Genomic DNA, 20,628 nt, shown 5'->3' with positions numbered 1-20,628 from the left:
GCCCCACCTTGACTGGGGTCCCTCTGGCTCACGCGAGGGAGCCCAGGCTCGAAAGCGGTTGGTTTGGGACTGATTCTGAAGGCTGAGCTGATAGGATTTGCTGGTGGACCAGATGTGGGGGGGAGGGGGGAGGGGGGAGGGGGGAGGAAGAGAGGGGGAGGTGGGAAGGGAGGAAGGAAGGGAGGGAGGGAAGGAAAGGAAGGTGGGGAGTGAAGGGTGAATCCAGGGTGACCCTCAGGTTCTGGACAGATCCAGTCGCTCCATCCGGACCTTGGACCTCCTTCTAGTTTCTTCGTTTGCCGCATGCTTTGGGCACGTCTTCACGTGCATGTTTATAGCTTCTTCTAAATCGGCTGTGCTTTGCTGCTTGCTTTGCTCCGCTGATTGGTCTACAGTTCCTGAGTGTGCAAGGACCCTGGGCAGCGAGGAATCTGCAGTCCTCTACCAATGGATTCATGGCCATGTGACCTTAAGCTTGATTACTAATACAACATCCTCTAAAGGGGCTGCATCAACTTTTACCACAGTATTTGAGAGCCCCTGTTATCCCACATCCTCAAGAATATAAGGTCTTTTTCAACCTTTTTGGTCTTACTTCATCTGATAGCTGAAAACTGCATTGTATTTTCTATTGCGTTTCTCTCTGGACCGAGATGGAGCATGTTTTCCTGTTTTTAAAAGTCATTTAAAAACGTGTTTTCAGAGAATTGTCTATTCAAGTCTTTGTCCCATTTCTCATTGGGTTATTGATCTATTTCTTATTGATTGTTTGGTGTTCTTTACATATTAAGGAAATCAGGCCTCTATTGATTAGATGTGTTGCCTATATATTTTTTTTCAGTTTGTTGCTGATCTTTTGATTCTGTTCATGGTATTCTTTGCTATGTGAAAAATTTTAAACTTTTTATGTAACAAGATTTACCCTGTTTTTTCCTTTATGCCCTTTGGGTTTTCACGTTGTACTATCTTTTTTTAAAAATATTTACTTATTTATTTTTGGCCGTGTTGGGTCTTCGTTGCTGAGCATGGGCTTTCTCTAGTTGTGGTGAGTGGGGGCTGCTCTTCATTGTGGTGCGTGGGCTTCTCATTGCGGTGGTTTATCTTGTTGTGGAGCATGGGCTCTAGGCACACAGGCTCAGTAGTTGTGGCTCGCAGGCTCTAGAGCGCAGGCTTGGTAGTTATGGCACACAGGCTTAGTTTCTCCGCAGCATGTGAGATCTTCCTGGAGCAGGGCTTGAACCCTGCATTGGCAGGTGGATTCTTAACCACTGCGCCACCAGGGAAGTCCCTCATGTTGTACTATCTTTAAGGCAACCAACCAGAGCAGAACTCTCTTGTGTGAGTTGCTTTCCTTCAGGAGACCTCAAAATGTTTTCTCACCCAAAGGATCACGTGTGGACTTGGCCCCTATATTCTAACTGTTTAAGCCACTCTTCTGGAAACTCAAAGACTGAACACCCTTTGGACTTTACAACTGCTCTATGATCTGGCATACAGGCCACTCTCCTCTCCTCCTAGGCCCAGGACAGGCATGACTAATCAACCCCAGGATTCTGGGAAGACATGACTAAGCAGACATGGGAGTTGGCTTCAGACCTGCAGCCCCTTTGCCAGGCCTGCTAAGTTCCCTGCTTTGTGCCTTGCAGCACTGTGAAGAATGGTCTCTGTGGACCTGGAAGGGCTGAAACCCCAATGACTCGAGAAGAGAAGGCCGAGGACCTTAAGGCAGACATGAGTCAAGAACGAGGTATGCTGTGTGAGACAGAAAGGTGCACTGAGTCAGCCATGGCTTTTTATAAAGGGGTCTGGGCCGGGAGAGTCAGGCACAGTTCCTCCCTGCCCCAGCTGCTGGCCTTGGCGGAGGTGCCCGAACCTGGGAGGCCAAGTCTCTATATGTGATGGGGAGCAGAGGCGGCACAGGCAAGTGGTTGACAGCTGGGCCCCGTCGTTCAGAGCAGAGCTCTGCTAGCCGGTGACAATGGGCGAGTCACTTGCTCTTTCGAAGCCTCGTGTGTATTGTTGGTACTAGGGGCGGGGCGGGGCGGCATTGATAATAGCACCTCCTTATTAGGATGGTGAGCCTGTGTGGGTAAAGCACATAAATATATAATATTATATGTTACATATGACATATATATTATATATAGTGCAGATGTAACTGTGTGTGTATATATATGTGGCAGATGTAATATGTAATTGTTTATATAGTACAGATGTAATAATATTTAGACTGAGAATATAACTATATAGTACAGATGTAATTATATACATATATAGTGTAGATGTAATTATACATACGGTACAGATATAATTATATACGGTGCAGATGTAATAATAATGTAATGCAGATATGTGTATATATATATATATCATTTGTAAATAATGTGGAATTCTAGTTAATGATTCAAATACTAAAGGCTGATTCACACCAAATGATTAAAATGTTTTTAAAAAGAGTGAAATAATGCCATTTGCAGCTACATGGATGGACCTAGAGATTATCATAATAAGAGAAGTCAGAAAGAGAAAGACAAATACCATATGATATCACTTGTATGTAGAATTTCAAATATGCCACAGATGAACCTATCTACAAAACAGAAACAGACTCACAGACATAGGGAACAGGCTTGTGGTTGGCAAGGGGGTGGGGGGTAGGGAAGGGAAGGATTGGGAGTTTGGGGTTAGCAGATGCAAACTATTATGTATAGAACAGATAAACAGCAAGGTCCTACTGTGTAGCACAGGGAACTGCATTCAGTATCCTGGGATAAACCACAATGGAAAAGAATGTATATATGCATAACTAAGTCACTTTGCTGTACAGCAGAAAGTAACACGTTGTAATAAATCAACTATACCTCAATAAAACTTTTCAAAATGATTCAAATGTTGAAGGGTGAAATGGATGGACAGCTGCAGTTTACTTTGAAATGTATCAAAAAGTAAGATGGAGGAATGGATGGATAAACAGAGGGATGGCTGGATGGAGATGTGATAAAGCAAATACAGCAAAATGCTAGAAGTTGTAGAATTTGGTGGTGGGTAGAGGTCATTAGCTATACAATCCAATTTTTTGTATGCTTGAAAATTTTCATAATAAACTGTTGAGAGGGTAAGGAAGAAATAAATGAAAGAGGAAGCTTGAGTAGACCAGCACTGACCATGTGACTTCACTCAAGGTGTGGGATTAATTCAGGTTCAAGAAGACAGCCCCCCCCCCAACTCCTGAGTTATTAAATGAATTAAAAAAGTCTGCCACCCAACCCTGGTGACTATTTGCAGTTACTCCTGGGCCGTGGACCATTCACCGAGATGGAGAAGTCCTTATGAGGCTTTCAAAACATGGGCCAGGCCATGAGACCCCCATGACCATCCCTGAATTTTTTCGGGAGTCAGTCAACCGATTTGGGACTTATCCAGCCCTCGCATCAAAGAAGAATGGAAAATGGGAAGTTCTGAATTACAACCAGTACTACGAGGCTTGTCGGAAAGCTGCAAGAGCCTTACTCAAGGTAAATGAGTCATTCATTCATTCCTTCATTCGTTCATCATGTATTAAATCATTCCTTTTATGTATACATACATATGGGACAAAATGCACAAGGCACCCCCAGATACAAGGTTAAATGGTGAAAAATTTCCTTCCAATCTTTGTCCCCTCTCTTATGGAGGTAGCCATCATTTGCAGTTTTTTCTATGCTCTTCTGTGGAATAAATTATGTGTACATGTTATATAATTCTATAGAAGTACATTTTTACACACATGGTAGCATACTCAAGAGTCTACAACCTGCTTTTTTTTCTGTTAGCACAGTATGTGTGTGTTTTAGTTAGCTACTGCTGCATAACAAATTACCCCAAAACTTAGTGACTCAAAATGACAGAGCGGGCTTCCCCTGGTGGCGCAGTGGTTGAGAGTCTGCCTGCCGATGCAGGGGACACGGGTTTGTGCCCTGGTCCGGGAAGATCCCACATGCTGCGGAGCGGCTGGGCCCGTGAGCCATGGCCGCTGAGCCTGCGTGTCCGGAGCCTGTGCTCCGCAACGGGAGAGGCCACAACATTGAGAGGCCTGCGTACCACAAAAAAAAAAGAAAAAAAATGACAGAGCTTTATTATCTCTTGGTTTCTGTGGGTCAGGAATCCAGGAGTGATTTAGTTGGATGTTGCTGGCTCAGGATCTCTCATGAGGCTGTAGTCAAGCTGTCAGCCTGGGCTGCATCATCTGTACATGGCTTCTGTACATGGCTGGCTCGTGGCAGGAGGCCTCAGTTCCTTGCTCCATGGCCTTCTCTGTAGGGTTGCTTGAGTGTCCTCACAATATGGCAGCCAGCTTCCCCCAAAATGAGTGATCCAAAAGAGAGAATGAACCAGATGGGAACCATGATATCTTTTATAACCTAATCTCAGCAATGACATACTATCACTTCTTTCACAAGGTTAAGCAGACCTTGATACAATATGGGAAGGGATTATAGTAGAACACAAATACCAGGAGATGAAACTCATCTTGGAGGCTGGTTGCTGCCTTCTGAGATCCTTCCATGTTATTTTTTTTAAATCCATATTCTTTTCAACAACTGCAAATACGTATGTAACAGTATTGACTTAATCAGCCCCCTACGGTGGGCATTTAAGTTGCTTCCAGCCTTTGCTATGATACGTGGTGCCATATTGAACCTTCTTTGTACAATGAGTTCCTACAAAGACAATGCCCTTTAAGTCCACTCACAATGTATGAGAGAATCTGTTTACCTATGTTATTGTCAACATCATATTATCAAAACTGTTCATCTGGGCCTATTTGATAGGCATGTTAGGCAGAATTCTAAGGTGACTCCACCGAGATTCCCAACCTCTGGTGTACTTGTGCTGTATAATCTTCTCCTTGTGACTGTGGGCTATGATGGGATTTCCCTCCTGAGATGGCAAAGGTGAAGGGATTTCACAGATGTCATTAATCTGTTGACTTTGAGTTCATGAGAAAGGGCAGGTGCTCTGGGCGGGCCTGACTTAATTGGGTGAACCATTAAGAGAGATTCTCCTGCTGTCCTGGAAGCAGACTGCCATGTTTGGAGAGGGCCATGTAGCAGGGGATGGCATACAGACTCTAGGAGTTGAGAGCGGTCCTCAGCTGGCAGGTAGCAAGAGAAGAGGATCTCAATCATTCAACCACAAGGAAATGAATTCTGCAAACAACCTCCAAGTGCAGGGCCCCCAAGCTTCGGAGGAGGTCATGGTCCCCACCGATACTTTGATTGCAGCTTTGGGAGATCCTAGGCAGAGAACCCAGACGTGCCGCCCCCCAGACTCCTGACCTGTGGAAACTGGGATAATAAATGTGTGCTCTTTTAAGCTGCTACATTTGTGATGACAGGTTGTGCAGCCATAGATAATGAAGGTAGCAGACATCTCATACTGTAAAAGGGCACCTCCTGATGGTTCTGATTTACAGGAAATCCGATCACATTTTGACCTAGACCCAAGCTCCTCTCTCCCCTCCTCTGATGCCCATGTGTCTTCATCTAGAGACTGTGAGAGGTCGGAATTAGGAACCACCTGCTTGGGCTGGATTTCTTCTTGGCTGCCCTTACCCCCACGCCATAGTGCTGTGCCAAGTTCACCCTTCCTGAAAGATGGTCCTCTTTCCCTCTGCCCTTAGTTCTGGACTTCAAGGACCCCTGCTCTCCTAAATCTCAGGGATCCAATCAGAAAGAAGTCAGTTTATCTACACATTGATGCAGGCAGATGCCTTCCAAATGCTTAGGTTTTCCCCGGGGACAGAGGGTCACTGCCAGCCTTGCCCAGGTGACTAAAACAGCCAACAAAATTGGAGTTTCCAGGACAAAAGGGGGGGCGACCACCAAGCATGATCACTTTCACGTCCAGGTCTCCTGATTCATCCTCAACCACGTTCAGATCAGGGCTATGCCTTCAAAAGTGCAATTTATTACCACTATAGGGTATCACTCTTTGAGTACTGTTATGATTAAAACTAAAAATGAATTCATTAGGATGGCTCATTAAGAAAAAAAAAACAGACAATAACAAGTGTTGGTGAGGATGTGGAGAAACTGGAGCCCTCAGTCACTGTCAGTGGGAATGTAAAATGGTGCAGCCACCCTGGAAGACAGTCTGGCGGTTCCTCACAAAATTAAACTTAGAATCACTATATATGATCCTGCAATTCCACTTCTGGGTACAGACCCAAAAGAATTGAAAGCAGGGACTCGCACAGATATTTGGACACCCACGTTCACAGCAGCATTGCTCACAACAGCCAAAAGGTGGAAGCGACCCAAGTGCCCATCAATGGATGAATAACCAAATTGTGATCCGTCCATACAATGGAACATTAACCTTAAAATGGAGTGAGATGCTGACACCTGTCACAACACAGATGAACTAGGGGATGTTATACTAAGTAAAAGAAGCCAGACACAAAAGGACAAATATATGATTCCACTTATAAAAGGTCCCTAGAGGAGTCAAATCCATAGGGACAGAAAGTAGATGGTGAAGGCCAGGGGCTGGGGGAGGGGGTGGGGAGTGAGTGCTTCATGGGGACAGAGTTTCCGTTTGGGGAGATGAGAAAGTTCTGGAGATGGATGGTGGGAATGGTTGCAGGACAATGTGAATGTGCTTAATGCCACTGAGCTGTGCACTTAGAGTTGGTTAATGGTTAAAAAATAAAATACATAGGGGACTTCCCTAGTGGCACAGCGGTTTAAGGCTCCGCGCTCCCAATGCAGGGGGTTCGGGTTTGATACTTGGTCAGGGAACTAGATCCCACATGCATGCCGCAACTAAGAGTTTGCATGCCACAACTGAGGAGCCAGCGAGCCACAACTAAGGAGCCTGCCTGCCACAACTAAGACCTGGTGCAACCAAATAAAAATAAATAAATATAGAAAAAAATACATAAAAATTAGAATAAATAAAGGGGGTATTACAGAGAGGGAGGTAAACCGGCCTCCCAAGAGTCTCACACACACAAAAAAATCACACTCCGGATTTTCATCTCAACACGGGCTGTCCCCCTTGTGACTCCGTGGGCTCTGGGGTCTGCTTTCACTTGCCAGTGAGCAGATCCCATCCGGAAGCAAACCGGATTGCAAACTCTGTTGCTTCTGTTTTCTGTTTGTCTGTCTGTTTTTGCCTTCCCAGCTGGGCTTGGAGCCTTTCCACTCAGTCGGCATCCTTGGGTTTAACTCCGTCGAGTGGTTCCTTGCGGCTCTTGGCGCCATCTTCGCGGGGTAAGACCTCGGGCCCGGGTCCCTGTGGATGTTGGGTGGTGCTACTCCGGGACTGGCAGCCCCAGGCTGGTTCCCACGGAGATGTGAATAGGGGTTGCAGAAGCAGCCGCAGGCGAGCCGGCGAGATAGACACACACACCCGTCCAACAGGGGACTAGTATCTTAAATACACAAGGGACTTCTACAACTCAGGAATAAAAACACAAAAAGAGGGACTTCCCTGGCAGTCCAGTGGTTAAGGCTCTGCGCTTCCACTGCAGGGGGCACGGGTTCGATCCCTGTTCGGGGAACTAAGATCCCACATGCTGCTCAGTGCAGCCAAAAAAAAAAAAAAAAAAGAAGATTTTTAAATGGGCAAGAGACTTGCACAGAAACATCACCAAGGGAAGTAGCAAATAGGCACTCGGAAAGATCCGTGATGTCATCAGCCAGCAGGGAGATACAAAGGGAACCCACAGCAGAATGGTTCAAAGCAAGAACGAAAGGTTGCGAATGAAGGGAACGGGTGGAGGGGTGGGGGAGTCCAAACCCCACCTCTTATTTGCTGTGGGACCCTGAACAAGTGACTTCCCTGCCCTGAGCCTCAGTTTCCTCATCTGTAAAATGGGGTACTGTGAGGGTTCCAGGTCATAATGACATCCCGGGAGCCCATCCTCTCATCATCACTGTCCAGCTGTGGAGGGAGGGAAGCTGGTGCCGAGGCTGCAAACTCCGACCTTCCCTGCAGACCCTCCCCCTCCCCCGCAGACGCTTCCCCTCCCCCCACCTTCCAGGACGTTCGTTCTCGACTTAAGGTGTGTGGGGCACACTCGTGCATGTGTTTTCTTTTCCCAGGGGCTTCTGTGTTGGTATTTATGCCACCAACTCTGCGGAAGCCTGTCAATATGTCATTGCTCACGCCAAAGTGAACATCCTGCTGGTGGAAAATGACCTACAGCTGCAGAAAATCCTTTCGGTAAACCCCTCCGCCCCCCATTGCTGCCTGCCAGTCACTGGGGGAAGGAGGGGGCTGTGTATGTGTGGAGTGGATGTGCGTGGAGTGGATGAGTTTAATTTCCAATGCGTATTCATTTCCTACTCAGCCTCTGTTTTTAAAAATGTGTTTGTGTGTTATTTTATATACAGTTCACTGTTTATCAGTTTTCTTTTAGAAACAGTTATTTTGAACCTTGTCATCCTTGCTATGTTCACCTCTTATAATTGTCCTCCTTTCGGAAATGCTTTTGTCTTTCTTTTCCGTTTCTTTCATAAGTCCGACCACTTCCTGTTTCACTGCTTTCTGATGTCTGGCTCTCCCCTCAGGGCTTGTATGTTTGCTTTGTGTTCTTCCTTCCCAGCTGCGTTTACCCCATTACGTCCTAGGTTTTACGTTGGAAGGTTAGGGGGCAATTTTCCTTTGCTTTGCAGTGACTTTTTGCGCACAGTGAAATCTGACCCTCTCTTATTCCTTTTTTTTTTTTTTTTTTACCCCCCTTGTGTTATCTTTGTAATGTTGCAAGAAACGTTTCCAATGACTTGTGTTTGAATGAGCTGCAGTTGCCTGAACCAGCTTTGGGCAGAAGGATTTTGAGGGGAGGGGAGTCCTTGGGAGGGGTGAGCCTCGATGGCCAGGTTCATGGCTCACCCCAAGAGCCACTGCACCGCGTAGCTTGTGGGATCTTAGTTCCCCGACCAGGGATCGAACCCAGGACCCCAGCAGTGGAAGCGCAGAGTCCTAACCACTGGACCACCAAGGAATTCCTGTGACTGTTTCTTTAATACCATATTTCATCTTTCCTGAGTTACTTTTTGATATTTCTCGAGTTGAGATGTCTCGCCATGGATGGCATCCTCTGAACGCCGTGGGCCATGTGTTTCCCCACATTTTAACTTCTCTGAAATCAGGGCAGATTTGCCAGCCTCAATGGAATCCAGCCAGACTCGGTGAAACAGGATATTTTGTGCCACCAGGCCTCCTTCGACGCCTAATTCCTGAGCTGGTTCGGTGAGGACAGACGTCCACTTTCTGAAGTTGCTTTCTGAAGGCATGCTTCTTTGGTCCCTGGTGCTCATGTCATGTCCTGTCTGTCCTGTTCGCAGCAGAACACACTGCGGGATGGGTGATGGGTGATGAGTGATGGGTGGGGCCCTTCTCCTTGCCGTGAATACTGGTTTCCGATTTGGGTTTTTCCACCGTTAGAAGAGGTCACGTGCCCCATCCTTTCCCCTGCAGCCACCTCATTGCTATGGCTTCTTGTCCTTGTTCTGGTATATTCAACCTCACATGCATGAATTATTTCCATCTCTTAGTTTCATCAAAGATGCAGTTTGTGGGAGATTTCTTGTTCTGGTTGCTCTGCATGGAAGATTCAAAGCCAGGCTTCTGATACTCTCCTCCCAAACTGGACGTTCAGCTCCACTTGGAAATCTTTGATTCTGGGGGACGGTCACGGCTCATAACCCTCCAGTGCTTCCCTTCTTCCTTTAGAATAAACTGCAAACTCCTGCTGTCACCTCCAAGGCATGGCCTACCTGGCCCTTCCATCCCTTCCTGCATCCTCCCCCGGCCTTCTCCCTTCCATCCCCATTCCAGCCAGCCTGGACTTTTTATATCCCTCCAACATCCCGGCTACTACCTGCTTCAGGCTTTTTGGATATCTGTTTCTTCTCTCTGGAAAACTCTTGTCCAGCTGTTACAAGCACTTCTGTCATCTTTTCTGTCCAGGTCATGCCAGAGACCTGGTTATAAGGAGCGTACTGGATGTTGGAAATGACTTCTTCACTGGATTGGCTAGAAATGTCATACAGGCACACTCCTTCCTTTGCACAAACAGGGGGGCAAGAATCCCACAGGCCTGGTTACCTCAACCTTACAGGTCTAGGTTTAGGTAGAGAGTTCTCAACCCCCGCCAGTTCCAGCCACCTTCATGGAGGATTTCTGTAGCCCTACTCCAACCAGAAGGTTAGCTGGATCTTGGCTGTGAAGCATAAGGTGCCAGGAGACGAAGAGCCGGGAGGGCCTCCTTCGACTCACCGACCAAAACCACAGCTCTGTACAGCAGAATTCAGGAGGCTGTTTCCCTCAACCCTCTGTGATGGTTGCAGTCTACTGATACCAACCTGTCAGTCAAGACAGTTTTACTGCATGGGCAGGGGGAGGGAAAGAGGCTGAGGTCCCTGAGGGAGAGAGCTTAGAATGTGCTCTTCCAGGGCCCCGTTACCATGAGGTCCATACACAACTTTTTTTCAGATTCCAAAGACCAAGATGGAGACCCTAAAAGCAATCGTTCAGTACAGGCTGCCAGTGAAGGAGAGCAAATGTAACAACCTGTACTCTGTAAGTGTGAGAGGGGGCACTGAGCAAAGGGGAGGGCACAGCCTTGAAAGGGAAGGAGGGCACTCCCAAAGTAAGTGGGTAGTGAGCAAGGGAGAGGGTGAGGCCAAACCAGGGAAGTGGGCAGGGGCTCACAAAGGAAGTGGGTGGTGAGCGAGGGAGAGGAAGGGGCCTCACAAGGGAAGGGGGTGAGGCTTTTGAGATAATTTTTTTCTGGCATGAAGGTTCTGATTTACCAGAAGGTGTCTGTTCTGGTTATTTATTGCTGTGTAACAAATCGCCCCAAAAATTGGTGGCATAAGACAATACCAATCATTTTATTATTAGTTGCTTTTCAGACCATTAGGGTAACTGAAAAAATACTGCATCACTGAAAATTAGATGTGCTGGCACCCACAACATTAAGTTTAAATATTTAATTTGTATTCAAACCAGAACTTATTATAAATTTACTTTCCTGGTTTTCATAGATGCAACGTCATCAACATTTTTATTAAAACCATTAGCCAGTTTTAATATATACAAATAGGGATATAGGGGTGCACATTTCTGCAATGGCTCGGACCAACAGCACTGCTGGAGCCTTTTTTAAACTTTTGATGTTTCATTCATAATGAATTTGCTCTGCTTTGATAGTGGCTTTTAAATTATTGCATTAAAGTACTATTTATCTTGATTACAAGCTTTTTTTTTTTTTTCCCGCATCCGCTGAAATTTTGCACTCAAGGAGAAGCCCCTGGTCCTCACTCTGGTCCCAACCCTACAGCTGGGGCTCCTCCAGCACATTTCCCTGTCTCTCTGTGGTGTCTCCATATGCTGTCTCCGGCATGATGACTTCAGGACCTCTGGACTTATTGGTGGCTCAGATCTCCAGAGAGAATGTTTTGAGGGAGAGAAATATCCAGGTGGAAGCTGTCCTGCCTTTAACGACCTATTCTTGGAAGTAACACACTGCCCAGCAAGGCCAAGCTGCATGAGGGCCCAGACTTCAGCTCTTACTGAGGGAGGGGCGGGGCCCCTGAAGAGTGGGTGACACCGTAAATGTTGTCGCAGTCATTTTTTTGCAAATTCACTCTGCCTCAGGGTCTTCTAGAGTCAGAAAATGCTTGGGTGCAAGCAACAGAAACCCACTTAAGCCAAAGGAGGGGGTTTGAGTTTTGCTTTTTTTTGTTTGTTTGGTTTTTAAATTTATTTATCTATTGATTGAGTTTTGGCTGTGTTGGGTCTTCGTTTCTGTGCGAGGGCTTTCTCCAGTTGCGGCGAGCGGGGGCCACTCTTCATCGTGGTGCGCGGGCCTCTCACTGTCACGGCCTCTCTTGTTGCGGAGCACAGGCTCCGGACGAGCAGGCTCAGCGGCCATGGCTCACGGGCCCAGTTGCTCCGCGGCATGTGGGACCCTCCCAGACCAGGGCTCGAACCCGTGTCCCCTGCATTGGCCGGCAGATTCTCAACCACTGCGCCACCAGGGAAGCCCTGGGTTTTGTTTCTAAGGATACAATGAGTTAACTCGCAGAAGTCAGGGCAGGAGGTCTGTGAGGGGCCAGGATGAGCAGCTGTTAGGCCAGCAAACCCATGTCCCAAATCAGAAGTCCTAAAATGTCATGGAGTTTATTTGGTTTGCCCTCCACGCAAGCGGGAGGAAAGATGTCAATGATCCTTTCCGGCCAAAACACTCACCAGCTCGTGCACCTTTCAGAAAACATTTAAATGTTAAGACCAGGACAATGCCTAGTTAAGTAAGACAGCCGATCAGAATTACAGACCTTTCAGAGGTTAAAAATGACCAACACGGAAACAATGTCTTAAGCCTGGATAAGTTACATCAGCTCATTTGTTAGAAACAGTATTTACAGCAGGGTTTCTCAGCCTTGTCGGACATCTGGGGTGGATAATTCTTCATCGTGGGGGCCGCCCTGTGCGTTGTAAGATGTTGAGCGGCATCCCTGGCCTCCACCTACTAGATGCCAATAGCACCCTCCCAGTTGAAACAATCAAAACCATCCTCAGACACTGCCTAAGTGCCCTCGGGGGCAAAATCACCCCTGGTTAAGGACAATGACTTATAGGGAAGAGTTCTGTGACACAGATTAGTATCTACTTCTCTGCAAGGGTGAGTAGGACCTACCGTTTTTAGATTCAGTTTAGGAAGACATTCATTACAACTGAGAGAAAAAGAAAGCGCCTGGGAAATCAGAAGGTGAAATTCGGGGGCAGGGGGATGGCAGAATAAGACTATTAACTGGGTAGGTTACGATGCCTGGGATTGGACTCAGGACCAATTCCAGATTGCCAAGAGAGAGGACCGGATTGGACAGGACTGGGTCTGGGGTCTACCTAATCCAATCACTTGTGGCCATGGGAGAACGAGGTCTTCACCAGCGATTAGGGGAGCATCCTTTGCGGGGGAGGGCTTGAGGCATCTCTCAGAGAAAGGACAGGGTCCTGCAAAAGGCTTCTGTGTGCTGCTCCTCTCACCATCACCCTACCCTGTTAGAGATGGTCTGGGTAAAGGTTCTTCCCTTGCAGATGGGGCCAGCATTGCCCTGGCAGGCTACAGGCAATACTGGCCATTTCTGGAGGACCTGGAGTGCCCTCTGTCTTGCAGACAGGACATTACCCTCAACCAGAGCCTCACTAGGGGCTCAGAGGTAGAATTTTTGCAGGGCCCAGGTGAAATTTGGTTCACACAGCCCAACAGTTCCTTCTGAGGCACCAAATTCTAAGCTAATTAAGAGCACAGGCTCTGGAGTCAGACAGTCTTGGGTTAGAATGATAGTTCCTCTGTCTACCTGCTGTGTGACCCTGGGCAGGTAACTTACCACCTCTGAGCCTCAGCTCCTTCATCTGCCATAGGGAGATGATGTATCTCTTATCAGTAAGGATGTCTTTGGTTGCAAGTGACAAAAGCCTAACACCAAATGGCTTAAGCGTAAAAGACCATTTATTGGCTCATAGCCACAACCTAGGGTGTGGATTTCAGGCACGGCTGGAACCAGGGCCTCAAATAATGTGACCGAGACTCCATTTTGCTCTCTTCATATCTTGGCTCCATGCCAGCCTTGATTCCCCCTAGTCCTGAGTTGGTCCAGCAGCTCCTATGGCTACATCTTATTCACGTTCAGATGACGCATTCATGTCCCAGCACTTCCAGCAAAAGCCCCGACCTTCACTGTGATTGGACCACCTGAGGTCACATGCCCAGACCCAGTCTAACCACTGGGGCCCAGGCAGATGGGACCTTCTAGCTTAAACCAATCACAGTGGCCCTCAGCCACATCAATCTGGTAACTAATAAGTTTGAGGTGCTGAGTGGCATCTGGGAAGGCACAGCACAAATAATATTGAACTCTGCTGTTCTGAGCATTTTACATATATTAACCCATTTACTGCTTAAAACAACCCAAGCAGTTGGGTCTTGATGTCATTCCCATTTTACCTATGAGGAAACCGAGGCACCGGTGCTTGAGTAGCCTGCCTGGGAAGTGGAGGAGAAGAAGCAAACGTCTTAGGGCTTTTGTAAGAGGTGCCTTTCCTCCTGCTGGGAATCATGCTTCGGGAGAAGCTGGTGGGGCAAGATCTGACTGGGGAAGGGAACTCCGAGGTGCTGAGGACCCCACTCACACACCCTGAGTCCCCACCCTCCATTTTGTTTGTTTGTTTTTTGGAGTATAGTTGCTTTACAATGTCGTGTTAGTTTCTGCTGTACAGTGAAATGTATCAGCTCTACGTATACATAGATCCCCTCTTCTCTGGATTTCCTTCCCATTTAGGTCACCACAGAGCACCGAGTAGAGCTCCCTGTGCTACACAGCAGGTTCTCATTAGTTATCTATTTTACACATAGTAGTGTATGTATGTCAATCCCAATCTCCCAGTTCATCCCACCCTCCCATTTCCCCCCTTGGCGTCCATACGTTTGTTCTCTACACTGTCTCTATTTTGGCTTTGCAAATAGGTTCATCTGCACCATTTTTCAAGATTTCACACATATGTGTTAATATACGATATTTGTTTTTCTCTGACTTATTTCACTCTGTGTGACAGTCTCTAGGTCCATCTACATCTCTACAAATGACCCAATTTCGTTCCTTTTTATGGCTGAGTAATATTCCATTGTATATATGTGCCACAACTCCTTTATCTATTCCTCTGTTCGTGGACATTTAGGTTGCTTCCACGTCCTGGCTATTGTAAATAGTGCTGCTATGAACATTGGGGTGCGTGTGTCTTTTTGAATTATGGTTTTCTCAGGGTATATGCCTAGTATTGGGATTGCTGGGTCATATGGTAGTTCTATTTTTAGTTTTTTAAGGAACCTCCATACTGTTCTGCATAGTGGCTGTATCAATTTACATTCCCACCAACAGTGCAAGAAGGTTCCCTTTTCTCCACACCCTCTCCAGCATTTATTGTTTGTAGACTTTTTTGATGATGGCCATTCTGACTGGTGTGAGGTGATACCTCATTGTAGTTTTGATTTGCATTTCTCCAATGATTAGTGAAGTTGAGCATCTTTTCATGTGCCTCTTGGCCATCTTTTGTGTCTTCTTTGGAGAAATGTCTATTTAGGTCTTCGCTTGTCTTTTCTTTCCGCAGTGGGATGATTTCATGGAGCTTGGCAACGGCATCCCCGAGTCCCAGCTGGACCAGATCATAAAGAGCCAGAAGGCCAATCAGTGTGCTGTGATCATCTACACTTCTGGGACCACAGGCTATCCCAAGGGGGTGATGCTTAGCCATGACAACGTAAGTGCTGTCTCTGCTGACAGGGACGAAATTTGCAGTATCCAGGGTCCCGTCACTCCGGGACAGTGGTCTTCAGGCTAGTTTTGTTCTTGACCCACAGGGGCACAGTGGTGTTTAGGGGCCCAGCACATGGGGGGATCCTTGATCTGTGGGTCATAGAGAGTTATGCAAATGCTTCCAAGGCTGGGGGCAGCATAGTGCGGGGGTTGAGATCAGGGACTCTGGGGCAGACCTGGCTCTGTGATCTTGGGCAGGGCATCTGACACCTCCAAGCCTCAGTTTCCTCATCTGTAAAATGGGTGCAATGGAACAGTCCCTGCCTCATGGGTTGTTTGAGCTCAGAACCGTGTTTGATAAAATAAATACATGAAAGGGCAGTATACACATTGTGTTTCAGAGGTAAAGCAGAAGCTGTTTTAGTTACTTCAGGAAGGCCGTGTGCTTGGGGAAAACTTACTCATGTCTGGGTGGAGTCCAAATCTGATGGTTATTTAGGTCACTGTTAGGAAAGAAGAAGGTGAATATGTGCTAAAAGATCCTGTTTATGGGGGACATCCCTGGCAGGCCAGTGGTTAGGACTCTGTGCTTCCACTGCTGAGGGCCCGGGTTCAATCCCTAGAAAACGCAAACTTATCTACAGGGACCAAAAGCAGATCGGTCGCTGCCTGGGGAGGGCAAGAGAGAGGCATTACAAAGGCGATGGAAATGTCCACCATCTCGATGGTGGTGATGGCTGGCTTCACGGGTGCAGACATAGTCCATATGTGCCAAATTGTACACTTCAAATGCGGTTCCCTATATGTCAATTACAGCTCGATAAAGCTGTTGGGGTTTTTTTTTCCATAAATTTATTTATTTATTTTTGACTGTGTTGGGTCTTTGTTGCTGCATGCAGGCTTTCTTCAGCTGCATCGAGCGGGGGCTACTCTTCATTGTGGTGCGTGGGCTTCTCATTGTGGTGGCTTCTCTTGTTGCGTAGCAAGGGCTCTAGGCACGCAGGCTTCAGTAGTTGTGGCATGCGGGCTCAGTAGCTGTGGCTCTCGGGCTCTAGAGCGCAGGCTCAGTAGTTGTGGCACACTGCCTTAGTTGCTCTGTGGCATGTGGGATCTTCCCGGACCAGGGCTCAAACCCGTGTCCCCTGCATTGGCAGGCGGATTCTTAACCACTGCACCACCAGGGAAGCCCCGGTGTTTTTTTAAACAACAAGAAAGACAGTGATGGTTCATTTCTGTTGCACACTTACTATGGGGCCAGAGGCCGTCCCGAGAATTTTACACTTTGTAAATCCTCACAGCGATTCTATGATTCTATCCGTTCTATCAGGTGGACACTGTTTCTACAGATGAGAAAACTGAAACCCAGAGAGATTAAGCTGCTGAGCCCAGGTCACACAGCAAGCAGCATGGCAGGGCCAGGAGCTGAAACCCAGGCAGGCAGGCGCCGCAATCCACATTTTCAACTACACTGTAGGTCTATGGGGCTAAGGTGTAAAAATGTCCAAAGATGCAATCGTTACAAATATGTTAAAGCTGGTTGAAGAACAGTACACAGAGCACAACGCGATTTTGTTAAAAACTGAAAAATGGCGGCGAGTGACGTACATGTGTGTAAGTTTTAAAAGCAGGAAAGTGTCTGGCAGGACATGCACCCAACACGCTCCGCTCTGTGAGTCAGAAAGACTGCTAGTTTTTTTTTTGTTTGTTTTTGTTTTTTGCGATACGCGGGCCTCTCGCTGTTGCAGCCTCTCCCACTGCGGAGCACAGGCTCTGGATGTGCAGGCTCAGCGGCCATGGCTCACGGGCCCAGCCGCTCCGCGGCATGTGGGATCCTCCCGGACCGGGGCACGAACCCGTGTCCCCTGCATCGGCAGGCGGACTCTCAACCACTGCGCCACCAGGGAAGCCCCAAGACTGCTAGTTTTCAAATGAAGCGTTTCTACTTTATAAGGGCTTTCCCCACCCGCCCAGCTTAATAGCTGGCAGCACACACCGGCCTTTGTACTGGCTGTTCCCTCTACAAGGAATACTATTTCCCAGAGACCCACATGACTTGCTCCTTCACCGCCTCCGGGTCCCTGCTCAAACGTTACCGCCTCTGTGAAGCCCTCCCTGACTTCCATGTTTAAAATAGCAAAGAAAAATAAACCATCCCATTAGCCCCCAAGCCCCATTTGGCTACTGTTTTTTCTTGCACTGCCATATTATACAGTCACGTGTTTATCATGAACAACAGCTCCTTGAGGGCAGGGGCTATCTGTCTGGTTCACTGCTGTGTCTCCAGTGCTTGGTGTACAGGAGGATTCAATCCACTTTGTGGACTGAATGAATGGAGTCTGATGAGGCCCCCACCCAACCCTGGCCAGCGTCCACGCTCCCAGTGGCTTCATGTCTAGTGAGATCATGTCCTCACAGAGGGCAGACAAAAGCCGAGCCCCTGGAGCAAGTCTGCCTGGATCTGCATCCTGGCTCCCCCACTTGCTAACTATGTGACCTGAGAAGATTTCCTTAACTTCTCTGGGCTTCGGTTTGCCCATCTGTAAAATGGAGACAAGAATGGTTGCTACCTCTCAGAGTTGCTATGAAGGTTAAATTATTTCCTATACTGTGTCAGCTACTGCCGTGTAACAAACCATTCTAGAACTTAGCAACTTAAAACACCAAGAGTGTGTTATTTCTGGGTCTGGAATTTGGGAAGGGCTTGGCAAAGTGTCTTTTCTGCCCTACAGAGTGTCAGCTGGGGTCACTCAGCTGTATTCAGCTGGTGCCCAGGCTGGGCTGGCAGGTCCAAGCAGGGCTTCACTCACGTGTTTCACGGGGCTTGCACTTCCTCAAAGCATGGGGGCATCGAGGCTGTCGAACTTCTCAACGTGGCGCTGGCTCCTCCGAGGGCAAGCATGCCCTGATACAAAGGCAGAAGCTGCAGTCTATTAGGACTCAATGTCAGAAGTTTACATGGTGCTCCACTCTGTGGGTCAAAACCAGTCACTAGACCAGCCCTGTGAAGGGAAAGGAAAACAGACTTCAGCTCTGAATGGCAGGGGTGGCAGAGAATTTGCAGTTGTCTTTAACCTACCACACAGACATAAAATGCTCAGAGCAAAGCCTGGCACATTGGGATTAAAAAATAATCCCTGTCGGCTATTATTTTTTAAATCATCATCACCTTTACAGCAGGAAGTCAAAGCTAGTCCCATGTTCTCAACATACGTCAACAGCTCAAAGCTTCTCCCGTTTATAGGGTACTATGCCATGCTGAGATAAACACACTAACCCCTAACAGAAATGCCACAAGGTAAGATGTGTCATTAACCCCTTTCAGAGATTGGGAAACTGAGGCTCAGAGAGGGGAAATGACTTGCATAAGGTCAGAGAGCACAGAAAGGTCTGAGCCAGGATCTGAACCCAGGAGTGTCTAAACCACTGTAAATCACGCTCTACACACACCTAGCCCCTTTTCTCAACAAATGGGCACTGGGTTCCTTGGGTCACTGTGGGTGACAGGGCTTATGGGTACAGACGGAAAATCCCTCCATCCTGAGGCCCAGAGAAAGAAGAGGGACAAATCTTGAGGACTTACTACAGGGCGAGTGCTTTGCATATTTCATTACACTTAAATGTAACTTTTCTTTCCTCATTCATTCATTCATTCAACAAAAATTTACTGGGCACCTACTATGTGCCGGGAAAACCGCTTTGAGCAAAACAGACCCAATGGTGGCGCTCGGGAAGACAGCCAGGGAATGAACAAACGAAACCACTCAGATTGTGGCAAGTGGTACGTAGCAGATTAGAAAGATGCTGGAAACTTCAGTTCGGGTGATGTGAGACTGCTTCCGTAAGGAAGCGACATTTAACCAGAATATAACATCTTGAGGAGTCAGTTGTGGAGACAGCTAGAGGATGCCCATCCCAGGCGGCGGGAACAGCCCGTGCAAAGGCCCTGAGGCGGGACCTTGCCTGATGTGTTGGAGGAACAGTGCAGAGGCCCGTGTGGCTGCATTAACGAGACGACTGTTTGCCAGAGACTTATGGCACCGGTAAAAAATATAGATTGCAAAATCATAGGTATGCTAAAACTTTCCATCAATGTATGCACCGGAGAAAGAAAAACATTAACATACTAATTGTTGGGGTATTAATGCCACGGGATTATGGGTGGCCTTTTCGTTTGTTGGACAGTGTTGGTTTTATAGTTTTATGTTGGGCACGAGGAAGCTCTGTGCCCCTTTTACAGATGAGCAAATACAGGCTGCAAAGGATTTTTAAGCAAATAGCCCAGGGTCACACAGCTAGTAAATGGTGGAGTCAGGATTTGATTCTGGGACACTTTCTGAATCCTTCAGATTTCTGACTATCCCCGATAGACATTCTGACTCTAGAGTCTGTTGCTGGATCCTAGGGCGTCTGGTAATCCCCCAAAGCTTCCCATCGAATTTTACTGCTCCTTCCATCCTCAGGCAAGTCAGTGAACCTCTCTGTGATTCTGTTCCCCGTCTGTAAGATGCGAGAATCGCAGTTATCAACCCCAGTGTGTGCGGATGAGGACAAAGGGACTCAGTGTTTGTAAAGTACAAGAGCGGTACCTAAGCAGGTGCTTTGTGTTTGCTAAATAACTGTATTTAAATGGCCCTCGGGCAAGGATGAGGCGCGCTGAATGGTATTGGATTGTAAGCTCGATTTGTGTTCTAGATCACGTGGACGGCAGGGTCGGTGGCGAGGGACTTCAATCTGGCTTATGCTCCTGAGAAGCAGGAGGTGGTGGTCAGCTACCTTCCTCTCAGCCACATCGCAGCTCAGATGATGGATGTCTGGATACCCATGAAGGTCGGGGCTTTCACCTACTTTGCTCAACCAGATGCACTCAAGGTATGAAGGCTAAGGGCAGCCCGGAGGTGTGGATGGTTCCTTCAAGTCCCAGATCTGGGGGGTTCCTTCTCCATCCTCATCTAATGCTCCCAGTTAGCAGCATTGAAAACAGTCAGCCACCTTCTTTTAGTTTTTATCTTTATCCAAGTCATGGTATCCATGGTTGTGCAGACTGTACACTGAACAACCTAAGACTAAGATGTGAATGGTATTGAAAGCAGAACGTGTGTGTACGTGTGTAGTTTTTTTTAAGTCAGTATTCCCAACTCCAAAATGCTCCCCAAACCAAACGTTTTTGGCAGTAAAATCTGACTTAAACTGATGTGAAGCTATCTGGAGTCTTCATTTTTATCCCACTTATTGGGAATATGTGTATCTGCAGAAATATTAACGTGAAGGATTTCAGCTGGCTTGCCAAGACACCGCTGTGGGATTCATATAACAAATA

At 47.4% G+C, this 20,628-nt stretch overlaps 1 protein-coding gene across 3 annotated transcripts in view; it reads left to right on the top strand.

Annotated features, from left to right (window-relative positions):
* Positions 1-3,285: 3,285 nt before the first annotated feature.
* Positions 3,286-20,628, top strand: part of ACSBG2 (acyl-CoA synthetase bubblegum family member 2) — a 28,039-nt gene continuing 10,696 nt past the window's right edge. For 2 of the 3 annotated variants that reach the window (XM_089905579.1, XM_022557554.3), the window contains exons 1-6: positions 3,286-3,515; positions 7,168-7,256; positions 8,091-8,211; positions 10,486-10,572; positions 15,166-15,315; positions 20,004-20,180. In XM_089905579.1, coding sequence (XP_089761705.1) covers positions 3,330-3,515; positions 7,168-7,256; positions 8,091-8,211; positions 10,486-10,572; positions 15,166-15,315; positions 20,004-20,180 — 810 coding nt within the window. In that variant the 5' untranslated portion in view covers positions 3,286-3,329. The remainder of the gene's footprint in view (positions 3,516-7,167; positions 7,257-8,090; positions 8,212-10,485; positions 10,573-15,165; positions 15,316-20,003; positions 20,181-20,628) is intronic. The other variant, XM_089905578.1, reaches the window with a different exon arrangement.

Source organism: Delphinapterus leucas, unplaced genomic scaffold (assembly GCF_059928025.1).
Source record: "Delphinapterus leucas isolate spDelLeu-1000000601 "Yukka" unplaced genomic scaffold, BTC_Dleu_Yukka2 spDelLeu_asBTCV2_sq25, whole genome shotgun sequence".
In the NCBI taxonomy this organism is placed as follows: Eukaryota; Metazoa; Chordata; class Mammalia; order Artiodactyla; family Monodontidae; genus Delphinapterus; species Delphinapterus leucas.
This window is presented reverse-complemented; position numbering and strand designations above follow the sequence as displayed.